Genomic DNA, 16,718 nt, shown 5'->3' on the forward strand with positions numbered 1-16,718 from the left:
CACCCTCACTCTTGTTGCACCACTCTGTAACTGAAGCTGTAAATGATCCTCAAGTTGTCGAAATTCTCACTGTTGCTCACTGCAGAGACAAGCTAGGTTGGTCCTCGTATCTGTGATGGGTGCGGTTGTGCAGCCTTTTGCTTTTCTGGGGATGGTTCCATGTCTTCCTTTCCCTCTTGCAGTCTGGCTGAAAAAACTGTTTTTCTTCTTTCCCCTAGACCTGTTTCCCAGGCATTCTCTAGAGTGCCCCTTCCTGTGGAATGCTCTTGAATGCTCACCAGTGCCAATGGATGGCACTGCTGGGTACTGTGTACTTACCTTGTTGGGTGTGGCTGCCACTTCTTTCTCAGGTCCCATCCACTGCGTTTCTGGTTCCTATGTCTTGCTCTTTTACAGTTTGTTGTTATTTTGTACAATAATTCGTTTTTCTCAAATCTGCTGTATTTGGTATTGTACAACCTGTAGGCCCAACAGAGAAGAGAAAAGCCTTCCCCTCTTAAGACTTTGGCAAATTTAGAAACATTTTGAATTACTTAGGCGAATTACTATTAGTTTAAAATGCTCGTGGACAATTTTCTGTTCCCAATTAGGCCCTGGAATACGAGCTTGCTGCAGTTGAGGATTACTAACCAGGCTCGTGTGAGGAGTGTGATTGAGAGTCACTGAGAAGGCGCTCATTGCTTCCACCTTCTCTCAGTTTGTGGCCATAATGTGGCATGTGTATTCAGGCCCTGAGGCTGAGTGGGTGGCATGAGGCAGCCCCTGGCCTCCCTGCAGGGAAATTAGTTGCTTCTCTGCTGTCTCTTTTGAAAAGTGTAAATTCGCTTCATTGAAGGAAAGAGCCAGGCCACAGGTGTGGTGGAGTTAGAGCCCTGCAATGGCTGTGTTCCCCTACCGGGCTGGGAACAGGAGTGCAGGATATGATAACGTAGGCGTTTGCCTTGCAGTACAGTGTCAGCGCCGGAAGAATTCACCTGTGTAATCAGATGAACAGGCTCCACAGGCTGTTCCTATTGCAGCATCTTTTGGTGCCTTGTGGGCAAGGGACAGTTGGCATAAATCTCCACCAGTGTCCATGAGTGTGATCCAGCATAGAATTCAGTGGACAATCAAGCGACACTCCATGAGCCATCACCAAAAGGTGCTGTCTGTTGAAACGTATGTATGCCTTGTAACCCCTGCCTCTCATTTCATAGTGACTCAGGATTCGCTCCAGGCACTAGCTTCCTGACACTCTGGCCTTGAGTCCTCCTGTCACTGGATGGTACCTGAGGCAGAGAAGAGTTAGTGTCCAGGGCAGGAAGACACGGGCCATGTCCTGTAGGATAGCTGGCTGTGCAAATTGCAGATGACCCCTGGGTTGGGTGACCCTGTGGGCTCTGACAGTGGCTGCTGGCGGGAGCTCACCTGGAGGGCTCAGAGGTAGCTGGCTGTGCCGTAGAACCATGCCTGGGCTGGGCTTGAACCTCTGCCGTGTCCACCTGGGCCTGAAGGCTGGAGCCATCCCAGCATGTGCTAAGCAGTGAGGGAGGACAGCAGAGGCCTAGCTAAGCACCCTGCTTTCTCTTTTTACATGCCTGAGAGGGTTGCTGTAAACATCAGGGAATGAGAAAATTACATTAACTTGCATACGTTTCATTTGGGGACAGATGCCTGCCTGCTTTTTTTCTTTAACTCCCATTGAAACCTCAAGTGGAGTTAATAATATATGAAAATTAGGTATCATGTGTGCACTTTGCTTGCTATTGTTTTATTAAGCAGCCATTGATTTAAAAACAACACAATGCAACAGTTGGCATGCTGGGAGACTGCAGAGTGCAGGGACATCCCCTGGGAGTGTTCTGTTGGCAGTTTTTTCCTCTCTTTTAGAAAAGATTTATTCATCTTTATTGAAAAGGCAGGCCTACAGAGAAGACAGACAGAGAGAGCTCGTCTTTCTGCTGGCTCACTCCACAGATGGTCATGATTGCCAGAACTGAGTCATTCCCAAGCCAGGAGCTTCTTCCAGGTCTCCCACATGGGTGCAGGGTGCCAAGGTTTTGAGCTATCCTACACTGCTTTTGCAGGCCATAAGCAGGGAGATGGATGGGAAGTGGAGCAGCTGGCACACAAACTGGCACCCACATTGGATGTGGGTGCTGCAAGACAGAGGATTAGCCTGTTGAGCTATTGTGCTAGCCTTGTTAGGTTTCCCATTATACCAGAACCTATTTATTTTAAAGGCTTTCACTATTATTACATAATTTGAAATTATTTCAAGCCACAATTTGGTAAAACAAGTTGTCTCCAAATTGCGTTAAAAGCGGCTTAGTTGCCTAGTGAGCGGCAGTTAGAGTCAGTTCCCCTCAGAGCTTCCCAGGACCCTTTGCTAGCTGACATTGCATCCTCCTTTTTCTCCTCACTACCCTTGCTGTGTGATCTGTAAAGGTGCAGAGAGAAAGTGAGAGAACACAGTCAGGGCCCTCACTGTTCCTCCGCAGAGGAAGCGGGCTGAGATGGACATGTGGTTGTTAGACTGCTGGTCAGCTAGTTAGTTAGCACAGCTGTCTGCCCTTGCCCAAATAACCCCTTTGCTAGAGGGTCTTGGCCCTTTGACAAGGGCTGTGGGCCTTCAGGTGGCTTGCTTCATCTGCACAGCAGAGGGAAACTTGCCTTCTACAAACTTCTGTGGTGTCTGACAGAATAAACTGATGTAACGTGAAGTGCAGTGCTTCACCCCAGACCCAAGGAAGGTCACTGCTCATTTCATTTTTCTATATTCCATAGCATTCTGTACTGACCCAAGTGTACTTCACAAAACTCTTACAAAATGGAGTAAGAAAATGGCTTTATTTTGGTGCATAATAAAAAAAATAAAAACGAGAGGTCTTTACAAAGTTCACAAAAAAGGCACACTGTGAATTTTAGAATTGTTTTGAATGGAAATAAACAATTCTGTTTCCCATGAACTTTCTGAAGCACCCTACATACTGCTATGAAGTTAACTACTCAACAGATCCACCACCTAATAATACCTCACAGGCTTATCTCCAGGGTCAGAGGAAGTCAGATGACATAATGGGATAGTCAGGGTGTGGTCCCCAGAACAGGAGGGATAGGCACTCAGAAAAGAAAGTTAAGTGTCTTAGAGAGGAATTTCTCAAACTGCTGAAATGAGCTACTGGGCTGGTTAAGTTGGGATGTTTCATGCTTCTGCCTTTGATGGATATCTGCATTCCCAAGGAGCCTGGCTGGGCATGTCCTTCCTCTTGTGGCAGCCTGTGGCTGCCCAGGTGTCCCTGTGCACAGGGGCAGGGGCACAGGTGTGGGCTCTCACCCCTGAAGAATAATTCCTTGTGGTGGTGTATGTAACTACATTGGGCCATTTCAGCTTTACGACCTGTACCATTAGAGTTTCTTGGAATATCTGTAAAAATCCCAGTTGTTGACTTCATGGTGCTGGAGCTTTTCTGCTGCTGGCTGCTTCCCTCCCTAATTAGATTTTGCTCATATGCAGGATAGAGAAATTTGGAAGGAAATAGTTGACATTAAAATAACTCAAAACGCAATGGCTCAACTGGGCTAATCCTCCCCCTTTGAGCACTGGTATCCCATATGGGTGATGTGTGTCCCGGCTGTTCCATTTCTGATCCAGCTCCCTGTTCTGTGGCCTGGGAAAACAGTAGAGGACGGCCCGAAGCCTTGGGACCCTGTACTGATGTGATGATCTGTAAGAAACTCGTGGTTCCTGCCTTTGGATAGGCTTAGCTCTGGCCATCATGGCCATTTGGGGCATGAACCAGCGAATGAAAGGTCTTCCTGTCTCTCCTTCCCTCTGTAAATCTATCTTTCCAATAAAAAGATAAGTAAAGAAATTAGCCCAAAGGCAGGGGCACAGGGTCCTTTGTGCTGGACCTGTGGTAGTTTCCAGAAGCCCCTCTACAGGTGAGCATTTGCTCTGGAAGAAGCCAGGGCTACTGGAGCCTTGGCCAGGAGCCCCAGGACCTGGTGGCCTCCCCAACCTGGCTGCTGCCTGGGGGTGGCACTGGCCTCAGTGTGCTCACACACAACCTGGGGGTAACAATGTCTGCTCTTACCTTTCCAAGATGCTAAGGGAACAGACTGGCTGTTGGGAGCCAAGGGCTCATTTACTTCCCAGGTGTGAAGATGAACCTTAAAGAGCTTAGATGAAAATGTCAAGGTGATATACAGAGGGTACAGGTGCTATTATTTAAGTGGTAGGCTCACAGAAGGCACAAGACAGGACTGGAGTTGTTTCCGTCGGACTTGCATCATGGGGCATCCATCCATCAACACTCCAATTTCCTCGTTGTTACTCCCACATGATGATGGAGGCAAATGTCTGCCACTGTCATCATTTCCCCTAAGAGTGGTCCTCCCTTCACAATGGTTGAGTACCTGCTACATTTCTGAAAGGATTCACAAAAGAGCCTGTTTTCTAGAACCTCTTCAAACTTGGGATTAGTGCTTACCCATCTTATAGGTTGGCAGATTCCCGGGGAGGGATTGGTGATGGGACTGCAGCCATTGACAGTTTCTACTGGCCACATCTCAGTCCTTCCAGCCAAGGTGGGCATTATGGCTGCAGGCCAGCTACCCTTGACCCCTCTTTTCCTAGACTGAGTGGGGTCTGCCGGGGTCCAGCGTCCATCTGAACAAGAAATGCTGAGCTCTCTCTGTGTTCAGTGAGATGTCCCTTGGGCCAGTCAGTGTCTGCAGAAGACTGGGGTTACTCATGTCCTGTTCTTCACCGTCGTTTCTTGGTGTGAAGCTGTGAGTCTTTAATGGTACTTTGGAGTGATGTAGTGTGTGTGTGTGTGTCTCTGTGTGTGTGTGTGTGTGTGTGTGTGTGTGTGTGTGTGTGTGTGTGCAAGAACAGGCAGGTAACCATTCCCTGCTGATATGCTGCCTTTTCCCTTGGGGAGGGTGTCATCTGCACCTGTGCACCGTCTCCTCCTGGCCCTTGCCATCCTTTCCCTTTGGGGGGTGTCATCTATCTGCACCTGTGTACCGTCTCCTCCAGGCCCTGGCCATCCTTTCCCCCTTGGGGGGGTTGTACCTGCACCCATGTGCATGTCCTCTTGGACCTGTCTGTATCGTTTGTCATTGATGGAGAAGTCAGCACAGATAGGGGCCATTAGATGGCCTGTCCTGGCTTCTGTTTTTTTTTTTTTTAAAAGATTTATTTATTTTTATTGGAAAGGTGGATATACAGAGAGGAGAGACAGAGAGGAAGATCTTCCGTCCAGTGGTTCACTCCCCAAGTGGCCACAACGACTGGAGCTGAGCCAGTCTGAAGCCAGGAGTCTCTTCCGGGTCTCCCATGCGGGTGCAGGGTCCCAAAGATTTGGGCCATCCTCAACTGCTTTCCCAGGCCACAAGCAGGAAGCTGGATGGGAAGCGGGGCTGCCAGGATTAGAACCAGCACCCATATGGGATCCTGGCGCGTTCAAGGTAAGGACCTTAACCACTATGCTGTCGTGCCAGGCTGTGTCCTGGCTTCTGTTTTTCCCTTTCCAGTGGACTGCTGGCCCCAAGAGCAGGTCCTCACCTGCTGCTGGGCCGGCTGCACACCCCCTGCCCCTGGAGCAATGCAGGGCTGTTTAACTGTTCAGCTGTCACTGCTCTGCTGTTCACTTCCTTCCCCTCCCTGCACAGCCATCTGTGCTTCTGGGTGCTATGCTGTGCGAGCCCTGGCATGTTGTTGGCTGTACCTCCTTGTCATCTGCTCTGTCTCCAGATCTGTGGTGATGACTTCTACCAACTGCTGTCATTGACCCCTTCCTGGTTCCTTGCTGGCCCACTTCCTGGCAGGGTGGGTGGTGGTTTTGTCACCCCAGACTCTTCTGTGTTAAGAATTTGAACCCCTGTCGTGGAGAGTGGATCTGTCAGTGATGTGTCTGGATACACAGCCCTGGAAGGCAGGGCCTCTGCTTGCTTCTCTGCCACGTCCCTGGTACCTAGCATGGGATGTGACATATAGCCAGGGCTCAGTAAATGAGGTGGGCTTGACAGATGAGGGGAGAGAGGCCATGTGGCTCCCTGGGAAAAGGTTGGTGTGGGGTTGGGAGGCCTGGGGGCTAGCCCTGCCCCAGACCTCCATGGGCTGTGAAGCCTGAAGGAAGGAGATCCTGTGGCCTGGCTCAACGTCCCATCTGTCTTCCTTCTTCGTCGATCGGCAGGCTCTGTGGGATTTGGCTCTCAGCTGCAGCTGTCACAGACCTACCCAAGTGTGGCTTAATCGGGAAGGAGTGTGATCCACACCCCCTCCCAACCCCCCACCCTCCCCAGCAGGAAAGCAGAGTCCTTCAACTTGGCCCTGACCCCTGATGTCTGTGCACCCTTGTACCGCTCCTCATCCCGAGAGCTGCAGCCTTCGCGCTGCTCCTTCCTCCTTCCCCACCCTGCGAGGAACACCTGGCTTGAATTTCTGTTCCCAGGTTCAGTCCTGGCCCAGGAAATGAACCAGTGGATGTAAAGCCTTTCTCACTCGCTGTCTCTGTGTCACTGTCTCCCTTTCAAATAAACATATTTTAAGAGAGAAGAGCTGTTGTCTTTTTAAGACTAATAAGTAAAAACTGAACAAACAAACCAAAATCAGCACATTTCAGGGAATGTGGGCTTTGCTTATGGTCCCCTTGACATGTACCTGCTGTTTGAGAGATGTTGCCCTTATACATGAACCCATGTATATTACTTATTTTTTCTTCTATTTATCTCCTTAAAAAAAAAAAGCAGCTGTCCGCTTGCCTTGAGATGTAAATTTCACATTTTGACTGCTTTGGATTTTCTGCTTTCCGAGAAAAGGCCTAGATGCCTTAGGTAGGCTAGTTTATAGTGTTCTCATGGGGGCCTCTGCTTGTGGCTGGGATACTTCAAGATAAATCCTGTGGGAGAACCAGCATCCCGTTGTTGGCAGAAATGTGGGCTGTGCCTGTCGCTTGAAGAATTAGCACATGTGATTTCCACGTGTGGTTCCTGGTAGGAGCCAGTGTCATTACTGTGGAAAGTCAAGGCTTGTTGACCCAGTTGTGCATGCCGGTAACGGTGCCTCTGTGTCACGTGGGTGCTGCCAGGATCCGAGAAGCCTCCAGGTTCCAACCTGGCATTAGAGGCCAAGACAAAGGGGAAGAAACCAGCCCATCATCAAGTTTCTTCCTTTTCAAATGAGCTGGAAAATGAGTGCAGATTTGGTCTGGGAGGTAGGTGCAACTGGGAGTGGCTGCCTCCTAGGCTGTGTCACTGCCAGCCCAGACCATGCTGAGTCCACATTGCTAGCTTTCCCACCAGCCTGTCTGTGGTGGCTGGGCGGCTGCTGAGGGCGCCAATTCTCCACACGGCTGTGCACCTTCAGCCTTGGTTCCCTTGAACCTGCTGGGGAGATCCCTGGGGAAGAAGGTGCCAATGGCATCTGACGTCACAGGTGTGTCCCCACAGGGAGCATGCCCAGTCCCCTGTGGTCAGCAGCTGTGGATACTGCCATGGAGCCTGCTACAGGTGTTTGGAACACTGGGTAGAAACTATAAGTGGGAAAGTATCCTGGTGAGCAAAAGCTTTGGAAGAAATACAATAACAAACCAGACATCTGGTAATTTGCAGAGCCCTCCCAAGCCATCTTGCATTTGGGCTAGGGACAGATCTGAGAGTCAGCGCATGTGTGGCAGGGCTGTTGTGATACCACAGGTGTCCGTCTGCTCTCATCTGGGTGCGACTTGGCTTGTGGGAATCTGCCCCACTGACTTCACAGACCCAAGCACCTGTTCAGATTTGGCTGGGACAGAACAGGTGTATGAGATGCAAGCACGTGTTCCTGTGGGTAAAGTGTTGTGGTTTTGTTTCTTTGTGTGTATCAGCTATCCAAGCTTGAAAAACAGCAGCAGAGGAAAGAGAAGACCAGAGCCAAGGGACCCTCGGAATCGAGCAAAGAAAGAAACACGCCACGAAAGGAAGACCGCAGCGCCAGTAGTGGGGCAGAGGGCGATGTGTCCTCGGAGCGGGAGCCCTAATTGCAGGAGCACAGGACCAGGTAGGGTCTCCTCGCTGCACATTTGGAACAGGGCTGAAAGCCATCTTTTGGAGGTCATGCTTAAATCTGCCACCTGCTAGCATGCAGGAAGAAAGGAACAAATATCATGTGGGGTTTTATGCAGAAGGATGCAGCATGGGGGCTCAGCTGCTGGTGACCGGGCACTCCACACCTGCAGATGTGTGTTCCGACAGCAAATGGGCATGCAAGCTTTCTATAGTACCTATCTACCTCATGGGCCATGTCTATGTGGAGTTAGGCTGCCCTGTGCTTCCCCCTGCATGTTTCTGCCGGATGACTTTGTTAAATGACACTTTATTCATGTCAGTCCCAAGTGTTGGATCTAGTGTCCCTGCCTGAGGCTCAGAGCCTGGCTGGTATGATACAGCCACCCGAGGCCCTTTGCTCAAGCTACAGGATCCTCCTTCCCAGGGAGTTCACGGAAGTATTTGGATCACAGTGTGGTTCCTGTGCCAGCCGTGTGAGTGAGGTGGGGTGTGGAGAGCGATGGACCTAGACCCAGAGCTCTAAGGAGGACACAGGCCCCTGAGGACTTGAAGAGCAGGCAGGCAGTAGCTGCTAAGCCAGGAACAGGTGCCAATTTGTGGTGGGCTGGACCTCAAGGACAGATGACTTTGGAAACCAGAAGGCAAAATGGTTGAAAGGTTGGATCAGGTGGGAGGGCGCAGGATGACTCTGTGACATTACAGAAATGGAAGGATGTTGGGAGGGAGTCTGGAAGGGTCTGCCTCTCTGAGGAACTTGGAGCTTGTCCCGGGATGACAGGGAACCCCTGGAAGGTGTTAAGTATGCAAGTGACAAAGGTTCAAGATTCAAAGAGATCTCCCTGGCAGCCTTGAGGAGTGGGGCTGGAGGCTGACAGGCCAGGTAGGCAGCCACTGCAGAAGAGGAGAGATTTCAGCTTGCTGGAAGGAACAGGGTGGAGTCGTTATTTATGAGAGAGATGGAATAATTTCACACGGTGACCCACTGGGTGTGCCAGAGGACTTGGCATCCTGATCTGAGTGACAGGTGAACACACAAAAGGCACCTTGGCAACTGGAGGTGGTGGCGCTGGCCTGGGAGTTGGTGGGCTTGGAGCTTTAGGCCTGAGGGCAGTTTGGAGCCCACAGATGCGAGCCCAGTCCACAGACAGATTAGCCCAGCAGCGATCCCGAGAGAGAAGACTGTTCCTTGGGTGGTTTTCTGCCTTTTTCCCCATTCTGAGAGGGCCTGGGTATTGGAAGGCCATCAAGGAAATGACCTGAGGATGCACACTACCCAATCCTGAGATGTACAAGAGTAGTTAAGAAAGTTTGGTGGAGGTTGGCGGTGGGGAAGGCAGTGTGCCTGGTGCTTGGCAAACCCACATCTCACAATCACAGCCCCTGGATTGGAGTTTCAGTTGTACTCTCAATTACAGTTTCCTGCTAATTCAGGCCCTGGGAGGCAGCAGGAGTGACTGGGCCCCTAATACCTACATGGGTGCCCTGGCTTGAGGTCCCTGGTGATTGGGACCTTAGCTGAGAGTTTAAAGCAAACTGAAATTCCATGCTCCCATGATGACATCAATGGATGAGAGGGGAGGAGCAAAAATCAAGTGCTTGGAGCCAGCATCGGGGACAGCAGATGGGGCTACCAGGCTGGCATCCCAGATTGGAATACCATTGAGTCCTGGCAGCCCCTGCTAAAGCACCCCAGGAAAGCAGTGGGAGATGGCCCAAGTACTCAGGCCTCTGCTCCCTCTGTGGGAGACCTGAATGGAGTTCCTGGCTCCTGGCTTTGACCTGAGCTGCACAGCAGTTGTGAACCAGAAGATGGAAAATGTCTGTCTTTCTCTGTGTATCTCTTCCTCTCTCTGTCACTCTGCCGTACCAATAAATAAATGAGTCATATATGTGTGTGTATATGTATATATATATGACTCATATATACATAAACAAAATGTGTTCATCTCTCAAACCCAGCTCATTACCTTAAATAGTACACATGTTCTCACACAGATACATAGGCAGATCCAGATGTGCCTTTGAGCTGTGTGTTCTCAAAACAACTCTTAAATTCTGATGTCATCGGACTGAGTCTTTTCTGGATTATATTATTAACCCACTAATATAGTTTGTAAATTTGATGTCTTGCTTTGTCCTTTAATACTTTGTCATCAATATTTAGGAAGTATTTATTTTATATTGTTAAATGTTTTGTTCTGTTTTAAATTTTGTTTTATTTTTAACTGTTCCATAAAACATGTACATACATGTGGGGTGCCACATATATGATGGGATTTTTATCTTTTTTTTTTATTTACATGAAAGGCAGGGTCACAGACACAGAGAGATACACACAGAACCATCTGTTGGTTCACTCTCCAAATGGCCACAACAGCCAGAGCTGGGCTGATTCAAAACCAGGAGCCAGGAGCTTCATCTGGGTCTCCCATGTGCGTGCAGGGGCCAAGCACTTGGGCTTTCCTAGACGTGGTAGTAGGGAGCAGGATCAGAAGTGGAACAGCTGGGACTTGAACTGGCAGCCATGTGGGATTTCTGCACAGTAGGCAGTGGCTTTACTCAATATGTCATAGTGCTGGCCCCAGCCAGGTGATATTTTGAGGCACACATATCATAGTAACCAAATCGGTTTCCTCAAACTTGTATCATTTCTTTATGGTGGAAACATTTGAAATCCTTTCTTTGGTTAGTACAGAACCACAGCTTGAAGATTCCCATTTGCTTTAGATTTGGTCTCGGGATAGCTCCTGCAGCATGTACCCTGGGCACCAGTGTCTTGTGACCACTGGGCAGCCTGGGGTGATTTTCCCATTTCTGCAAGCAAGAAAAACACGAGGGCCACACAGACAGGGGAGGGCCAGTGCTGTGTGTGTCGCAGGGCACCCAGGAGCTGGTGCTCACAGCAGGAAAACTGAGACAAAGAGGGAAGGGCTAGAAGCGGAAGTGGTCATTTCTCTGCTGTCCTGTCCACTCACATTCCAAAGGGGAATGAGTAGAATTTCCTGTGGACTTGTAGATGCATCTGCTTTTTGCTTCTCTGAAGTCTGTGATTTTTTTAGAGCTGTTATCATGATTTTCTTCACAGGGTAGTGCAGAGTGGGTAGCGTGGGTCTGGGGTAAATGGTGATATTGTCAGTTGGACTCGGGGGGAGGCCAGCTGAAAAGCAGGCAGGCACAGGTAGGCATGTTTTCTTTGCCCATCCCGGAAGTCAGGGTCATTGTGGCCACTGTCTTGGAGGCCCTGGGGTGGGGCGAGGGACAGGGTCATGTGGAGGGACAGTAAAAATGCCCAGGGTGGCCAGGCAAGGACAGATGGAGAGGTGCCAGAACCCATGTTCCCTCCCTGATTTTGACTCCAGCTCCAGCCAGAAGCCCTGGGCGAGGACCACGTTCAAGGAAGCTTCAGGGGCCTGTGCGTTGTTTCCCAGTGGGAATTCTAGAGGGAGACCACTGTGTGGGCCAGTCTAGGTTCTCCTCAAGGCTGCTGCAGCCAAAGAGACAGGGTAGCAAGACCAAGTTTGGCACCAAGACACCTTCGACAGCCGATGGTGTGGAGGGTCCAGAGGTATCACCTGCCCCGCGGGGCTGCTGGCCGTGGAGCCTGGGTGGAACTTCACTGCGCTTGCAGACCTTCCATCTGGTTTCCTGGCTGGGTTCCCAGCACTGCTGCGAGCTGAAGGGGCACTGAGAAACCAAACCTTGCCATGGTGGCAGCGGCCAGAGGTGTATGCTCCACCCTGAGTGGAGCCAGAGTACCATGTGGGCACCCATGAGAAGCAGCCATGTATGCCACCCTGTGCTTGGAGCATACAAGCTCACAGAAGATACAGAAGTCATGTGTTCTTTGTCTTTGTTGACCTGGTGGTGTCAGAACTGAGCACTTGAGAGCCACAACAGAGGCATCCGCCTGCAGTTACTCAAATTAGGGTGCACGCGTGTCTAGGCATGGATGGAAGTCGGGGCACAGAGGGGTGCTGAACCTGCCTGCTGGCCACCTCCCACACACCCCCAGCCAGCCAGGGAGCTATGAGTGGCGGGGTTGGCCATGTTTTCAGTTTTGAGACCATGAAGGGAGCTGCAGCTCAGGGACAGCTGCACCTCAGGGATGTGCTGGGTCTCAGTGGCGCCTCAGGATAAAAATTTGCCATCCCAGTGAATCACAGTCATTATCAGATAGTCAGGTGTGGGTAAGAGCGGAATGAGGGGGGTACAGAGGTGACCTTGGCACTGGCTGTGTGTGGCACAGAACAGCAGCCGGGAAGGACACAGCAGTCTGCCTATGCTTTGCTTTAAAAGCAGTGGGAGCCCCAGGGAGCCTCCCAGGCCCTGGGGGAAACAGCTTTGAGTTTCCAAAGCAAGTGATCAAGTAAACAAAATGGCAGAAAGAAAGGAGGATGAAAAGCTGCATGATCTTGGGTGGGTTTTTCTGTGAAAAATATCCGCGGGCCTTGATGGTTTGGGAGACATTCCCTGGCGTCTGGATTTCTTATCTTCTCTCATGGAGGTGAGGCTCTGCTAAAATTAGCTTCTGTTCTTGCCCTCCCATTCCTTCTGCCTGCACCTGGCTGGGAGGACTTGGAGCTTTCTAGAAAGCTGCTTCTCATTTCTTTGCCCTTCCTGGCTGCTGCTGCTGCTGCTGCAGGCACCAGAACATGCTCTCGCGGAAAGAACATGGCTTCCACTTTGGACGGCAGGTGCCCTCAGGTGTCGGCGGCTGTGGCTGGGGTGTGAGAAGCACGTGCTGCTGACTGGCCCCCACATTTCTATCCTCAGACGTCCACACATGCTCCAAGCTGAAATACACGGTGGCGTTTTGGAAGTGGCCATCTGTTGGCTTTTCCACTTGATCTTTGTCAGAATAGGAAGAAGTGTGCTGGCTGACAGTGTTTCCTAAGGAGCCAGAGAGGCCGAGTTTATGTGAGTGTATGTGCCATTTAATACAGTTGCCATCAAGTACATGTGAATACTTAAATGTCAATTAACTAAAAGCAAGTAAAATTTAAAGTTCGCTTTGGTGACTTCACCGACTGTGCCACAGTGCTGGCCCCAGGAAGGAACATGAGCAAGTGAGTTTAAAACTAGGGAATGGCGTCTGTTAACCACTTGGCGTATCCTTGCTGGGTGGTGGGTTGCGGCTGGAGTTGGATCTGCTGCTGGCGTGCGGTGGCGGCGCTCATGTCTCATGACCTGACATTGGAGCACTTGTTAGGCCTCGTGGGGTTCCCAGAGCTAGCACAGTTAGTTCTGAAATCCATCCTTTGATCAAGTCCTGCGTCAGAACTCCAGGGCTGTTTCTCTATAGGGAACTGGGTTTCCTACACTGGCCTTCTCTCGTACAATTTCTTCTGAAAACCATCCTCATTATAAAATTCACACAGAAAATTCCAGAAATTGCCAGGATGAACTTCTGGCATTCATCATTCTAACATAACCACCAAGGACATGTACTTCAGTAATAATTCTTCTAAGCAGGTAATTCTATATATTTCTAATTTGACAAAGTTTTTTTTTTCTTTTTTTCTAAGATCCATTTTATTTTTCTTTTGAAGGGAGAGCTACAGAGGAAATGAGAGACAGAGAGATCTTCCGTCTGGGGGTTTACTCCCAAATGGCCACATGGTAGAGCTGAGCTGATCTGAAGTCAGGAGCCTCCTCAGAGTTTCCCATGAAGGGTGCAGAGATCCAAGGACTGAGCCATCCCCCACCGTCCTCCCAGCCGACAGCAAGGAGCTGGGCTGGAAGTAAAGCAGCCAGGACATGAACAGGTGCTCATATTGAATGCCAGCACTACATGCAGTGTCCCAGACCACCATGTCACACTAGCTGTACTTTTATAAAATAAGACCTACTTTACATGTAGTGTTACTTGTTTTTGTCATTTAATATTATAATGCTTTTCTAGGTCATTTGTTCTTTTATTTGTAAACTTTATAATTTTCATCTCCTGTTAAAATATTTGAGGCATAGCTTTGTTATAATAAGCAATTAACATGTAGAATATTTAATTGAAGTAAATGTAGAGGAAATACTCATTTAACCAGGATCCCTACACTCATTTTAAATTTAAAAAGCTGAAATTTTGGGGGGCTAGCATTGTGACACAGTAGGTTAAGGCTTCAACAGGCATGCCAGCATCCCACGTGAGTGTCTGTTCATGTCCTGGCTGCTCCACTTCCAATCCAGCTTCTTGCTAATGTGTTTTGAAAAGCGGAAGAGGACAGCCCAAGTCCTCAGGCTCCTGCCTCTGTGTTGCAGGCTCCTGGCTCCACCTAGCCCTACCCCAACCGGTGAGGCTATTTGGGGAGGGAACCAGCAAATAGAAGTTCTCTTTCTTTTGTCTCTCTCTCTCTCTAATTCATGACATTCATGACATTCCCCAAAGGTCAGTATGGGAAACAGCTGTTGGTTGGGAGAGGGATCTCCAGCTGCAGGTTTAATGTCACATGAGAGTGGAGATATTGAACTCTCCAAACATGTAGACGTTTTCACATTTCAGAGGAAGGTGTGTGGGATGGTAGAGGACAGTCCAAAGCCTTGGGACCCTAAACCCACAGGGGAGACCTGGAAAAAGCTCCTGCCTGGCTCCTGGCTTTGGATCGGCTCAGCTCCGGCCATTGTAGCCATTTGGGGAATGAACCAGCGAGTGGAAGATTTTTCTCTCTGTCTCTCCTTCTCTCTGTAAATCTGTCTTTCTAATAAAAAAAAATAATAAATCTTTAGGTGAGAACTGGCACTCTAGGATTCTTGTATGGGCTTGAAGGAGTGCTTGAGCTGTTTCGTTAATGCTTAAAGCCTGTGTTAATATGATAGGAAGATATATTTTGTAATTACTTCTTAATGATGTATCTTTTCTTTACTCCTTCTAGTGCACTGTCATTGGGAGAAGTGGTTCCTGAAAAATTCAAGATGCTAAGTCCTATAACTGGGTTGAGAATCTGAACCTGAAACATGAACAAGAATACAGAAATATGAAATTGGTACCTGAAGACACCAAAGGACCTGTTACCATGTTCCATTATGACTGTGTCTCACTAGGCAGAGGTATGCACGTGATGGCAGGCCCATGCCCATCCGTGCCTCCTCCACAGGGAGGCCTAGTTGGGTCCTGCCTGTCTTTGCTTATTTTTGGAACAGGCTGGCCGTCACTTGTCATCAAGTCCCCCGCAGAATGTTCTGCGTACCTGTGACGGGTCTTCAGCACCTCCATGCTGTCCCTGTTTGTTCCAACACTGGCTCATGACCAGGGCCTGTGTCAAGTGTAAGAACAACCATCAGTGATAACATATCCTGTGAGGCCTTTGCATCTTGTCATTTTTCTCTCTTTTCTAAAAATAAATAATAAAAGCTTAACTTTCAGAAGCAGCACTTTATTATCAAACACATCCTGCTGCCTGCTTCATGCTGCTGAGGGGAGCAGTGCCTCATGGCTGGCCCCCTACAGGTGTGTGCTCAAAGACACCTTCCTGAGCCACGCACCCAGGCCTCTGCTGCACAGAGCGAGTCTGTTTAAGAGAACAGGCAGTTGGTGACAGTGTCCTGGGAGGTGACATGACAGCAAGGGGAGGAAGCGCAGTGTTAGGATGGCCACACTCCTTTGACTCCATCCCACGTGATCACCTGCAGGAGGTGGGAGTGAGGCCTCTGTGGCAGAAGGCTTTCGGTCCAGTCACCACCTCCATCCACACTTGTGAAGAGCCACATTCTGAGGATGGGGTCTCTCAGCAAAGCTTGACCCCATGAATGCTGTATCCACAGTAGTTATTCTTTTCTTTCTCTCTCTTTCTCTGTCTTAAGATTTATTTATTTTTATTGGAAAGGTGGATATACAGAAAGGAGGAGAGACAGAAAGGGAGATCTTCCATCCAATGGTTCACTCCCCAAGTGACCACAAAGGCTGGAACTGTTTCATTCCGAAGCCAGGAGCTCTTCTGGGTCTCCCACGCGGGTGCAGGGTCCCAAGGCTTTAGGCCATCCTCTACTGCTTTCCCAGGCCACAGGCAGGGAGTTGGATGGGAAGCGGGGCTGCCGGGATTAGAACCGGCGCCCACATGGGATCCTGGCGCGTTCAAGGTGAGGACTTTAACCACTACGCTATCATGCCGGGCCCAGTAGTTATTCTTGACATGATATTCTTTTAAGCTATCTTCTATGTAAAATATTCATGCTCACATAGAATTTTCCTCTCAAAGTATTTCTTATTTAACCTGAGATATTCTTCTCTGGCCACTTTGCAGCAAGAAATTCTGTCTGCCTTCGACCTTCATAAGGACCTTCCAGGTACCACTAGTCTGGCCCATGGTCTACTTGAACAGGAAAATGTATTAGAAAATGTGAGCAATTTAAAAAAAAAGACCCAGACACATCTCCAGCATGTGTTTGAGTACTTGGGCTTCAGAGTGAGGGAAGGATTTGGAGCCTGCTGTGGGCCTGAGACAGTGCAGGTGGCTCTGTGTGGCCCCCGATGGCTTCACCCTCCACATCAGGACATGATGCCAGCTCAGACCCCTGCTGTGTGGGCACTGGGTCCCCAGGAACTCTCCTGCCTCAGTTCTCCCAAGTGGGGCTTTACAGAGTGAACCCTGGTTCCCTCTGAAGTGGCTGGAATCCATCTTTCCTAAACTCATCCCTAGGGTTAGGCCTGAACAGGTTTGCTGTAGGTTTTATTGCCACTACATTTTATCACC

At 49.5% G+C, this 16,718-nt stretch overlaps 1 protein-coding gene across 1 annotated transcript in view; it reads left to right on the forward strand.

Annotated features, from left to right (window-relative positions):
* Window positions 1-15,384, forward strand: part of LOC121166651 (D-aminoacyl-tRNA deacylase 1) — a 107,449-nt gene extending 92,065 nt beyond the window's left edge. The window contains exons 5-6 of the mRNA XM_040995874.1: window positions 7,854-8,026; window positions 14,901-15,384. Of these exons, the coding sequence (XP_040851808.1) occupies window positions 7,854-8,006 (153 nt within the window). The 3' untranslated portion in view covers window positions 8,007-8,026; window positions 14,901-15,384. The remainder of the gene's footprint in view (window positions 1-7,853; window positions 8,027-14,900) is intronic.
* Window positions 15,385-16,718: the final 1,334 nt, after the last annotated feature.

This window comes from Ochotona curzoniae, unplaced genomic scaffold, assembly GCF_017591425.1.
Source record: "Ochotona curzoniae isolate NIBS_2020 unplaced genomic scaffold, NIBS_Ocur_1.0 patch190, whole genome shotgun sequence".
NCBI lineage: Eukaryota > Metazoa > Chordata > Mammalia > Lagomorpha > Ochotonidae > Ochotona > Ochotona curzoniae.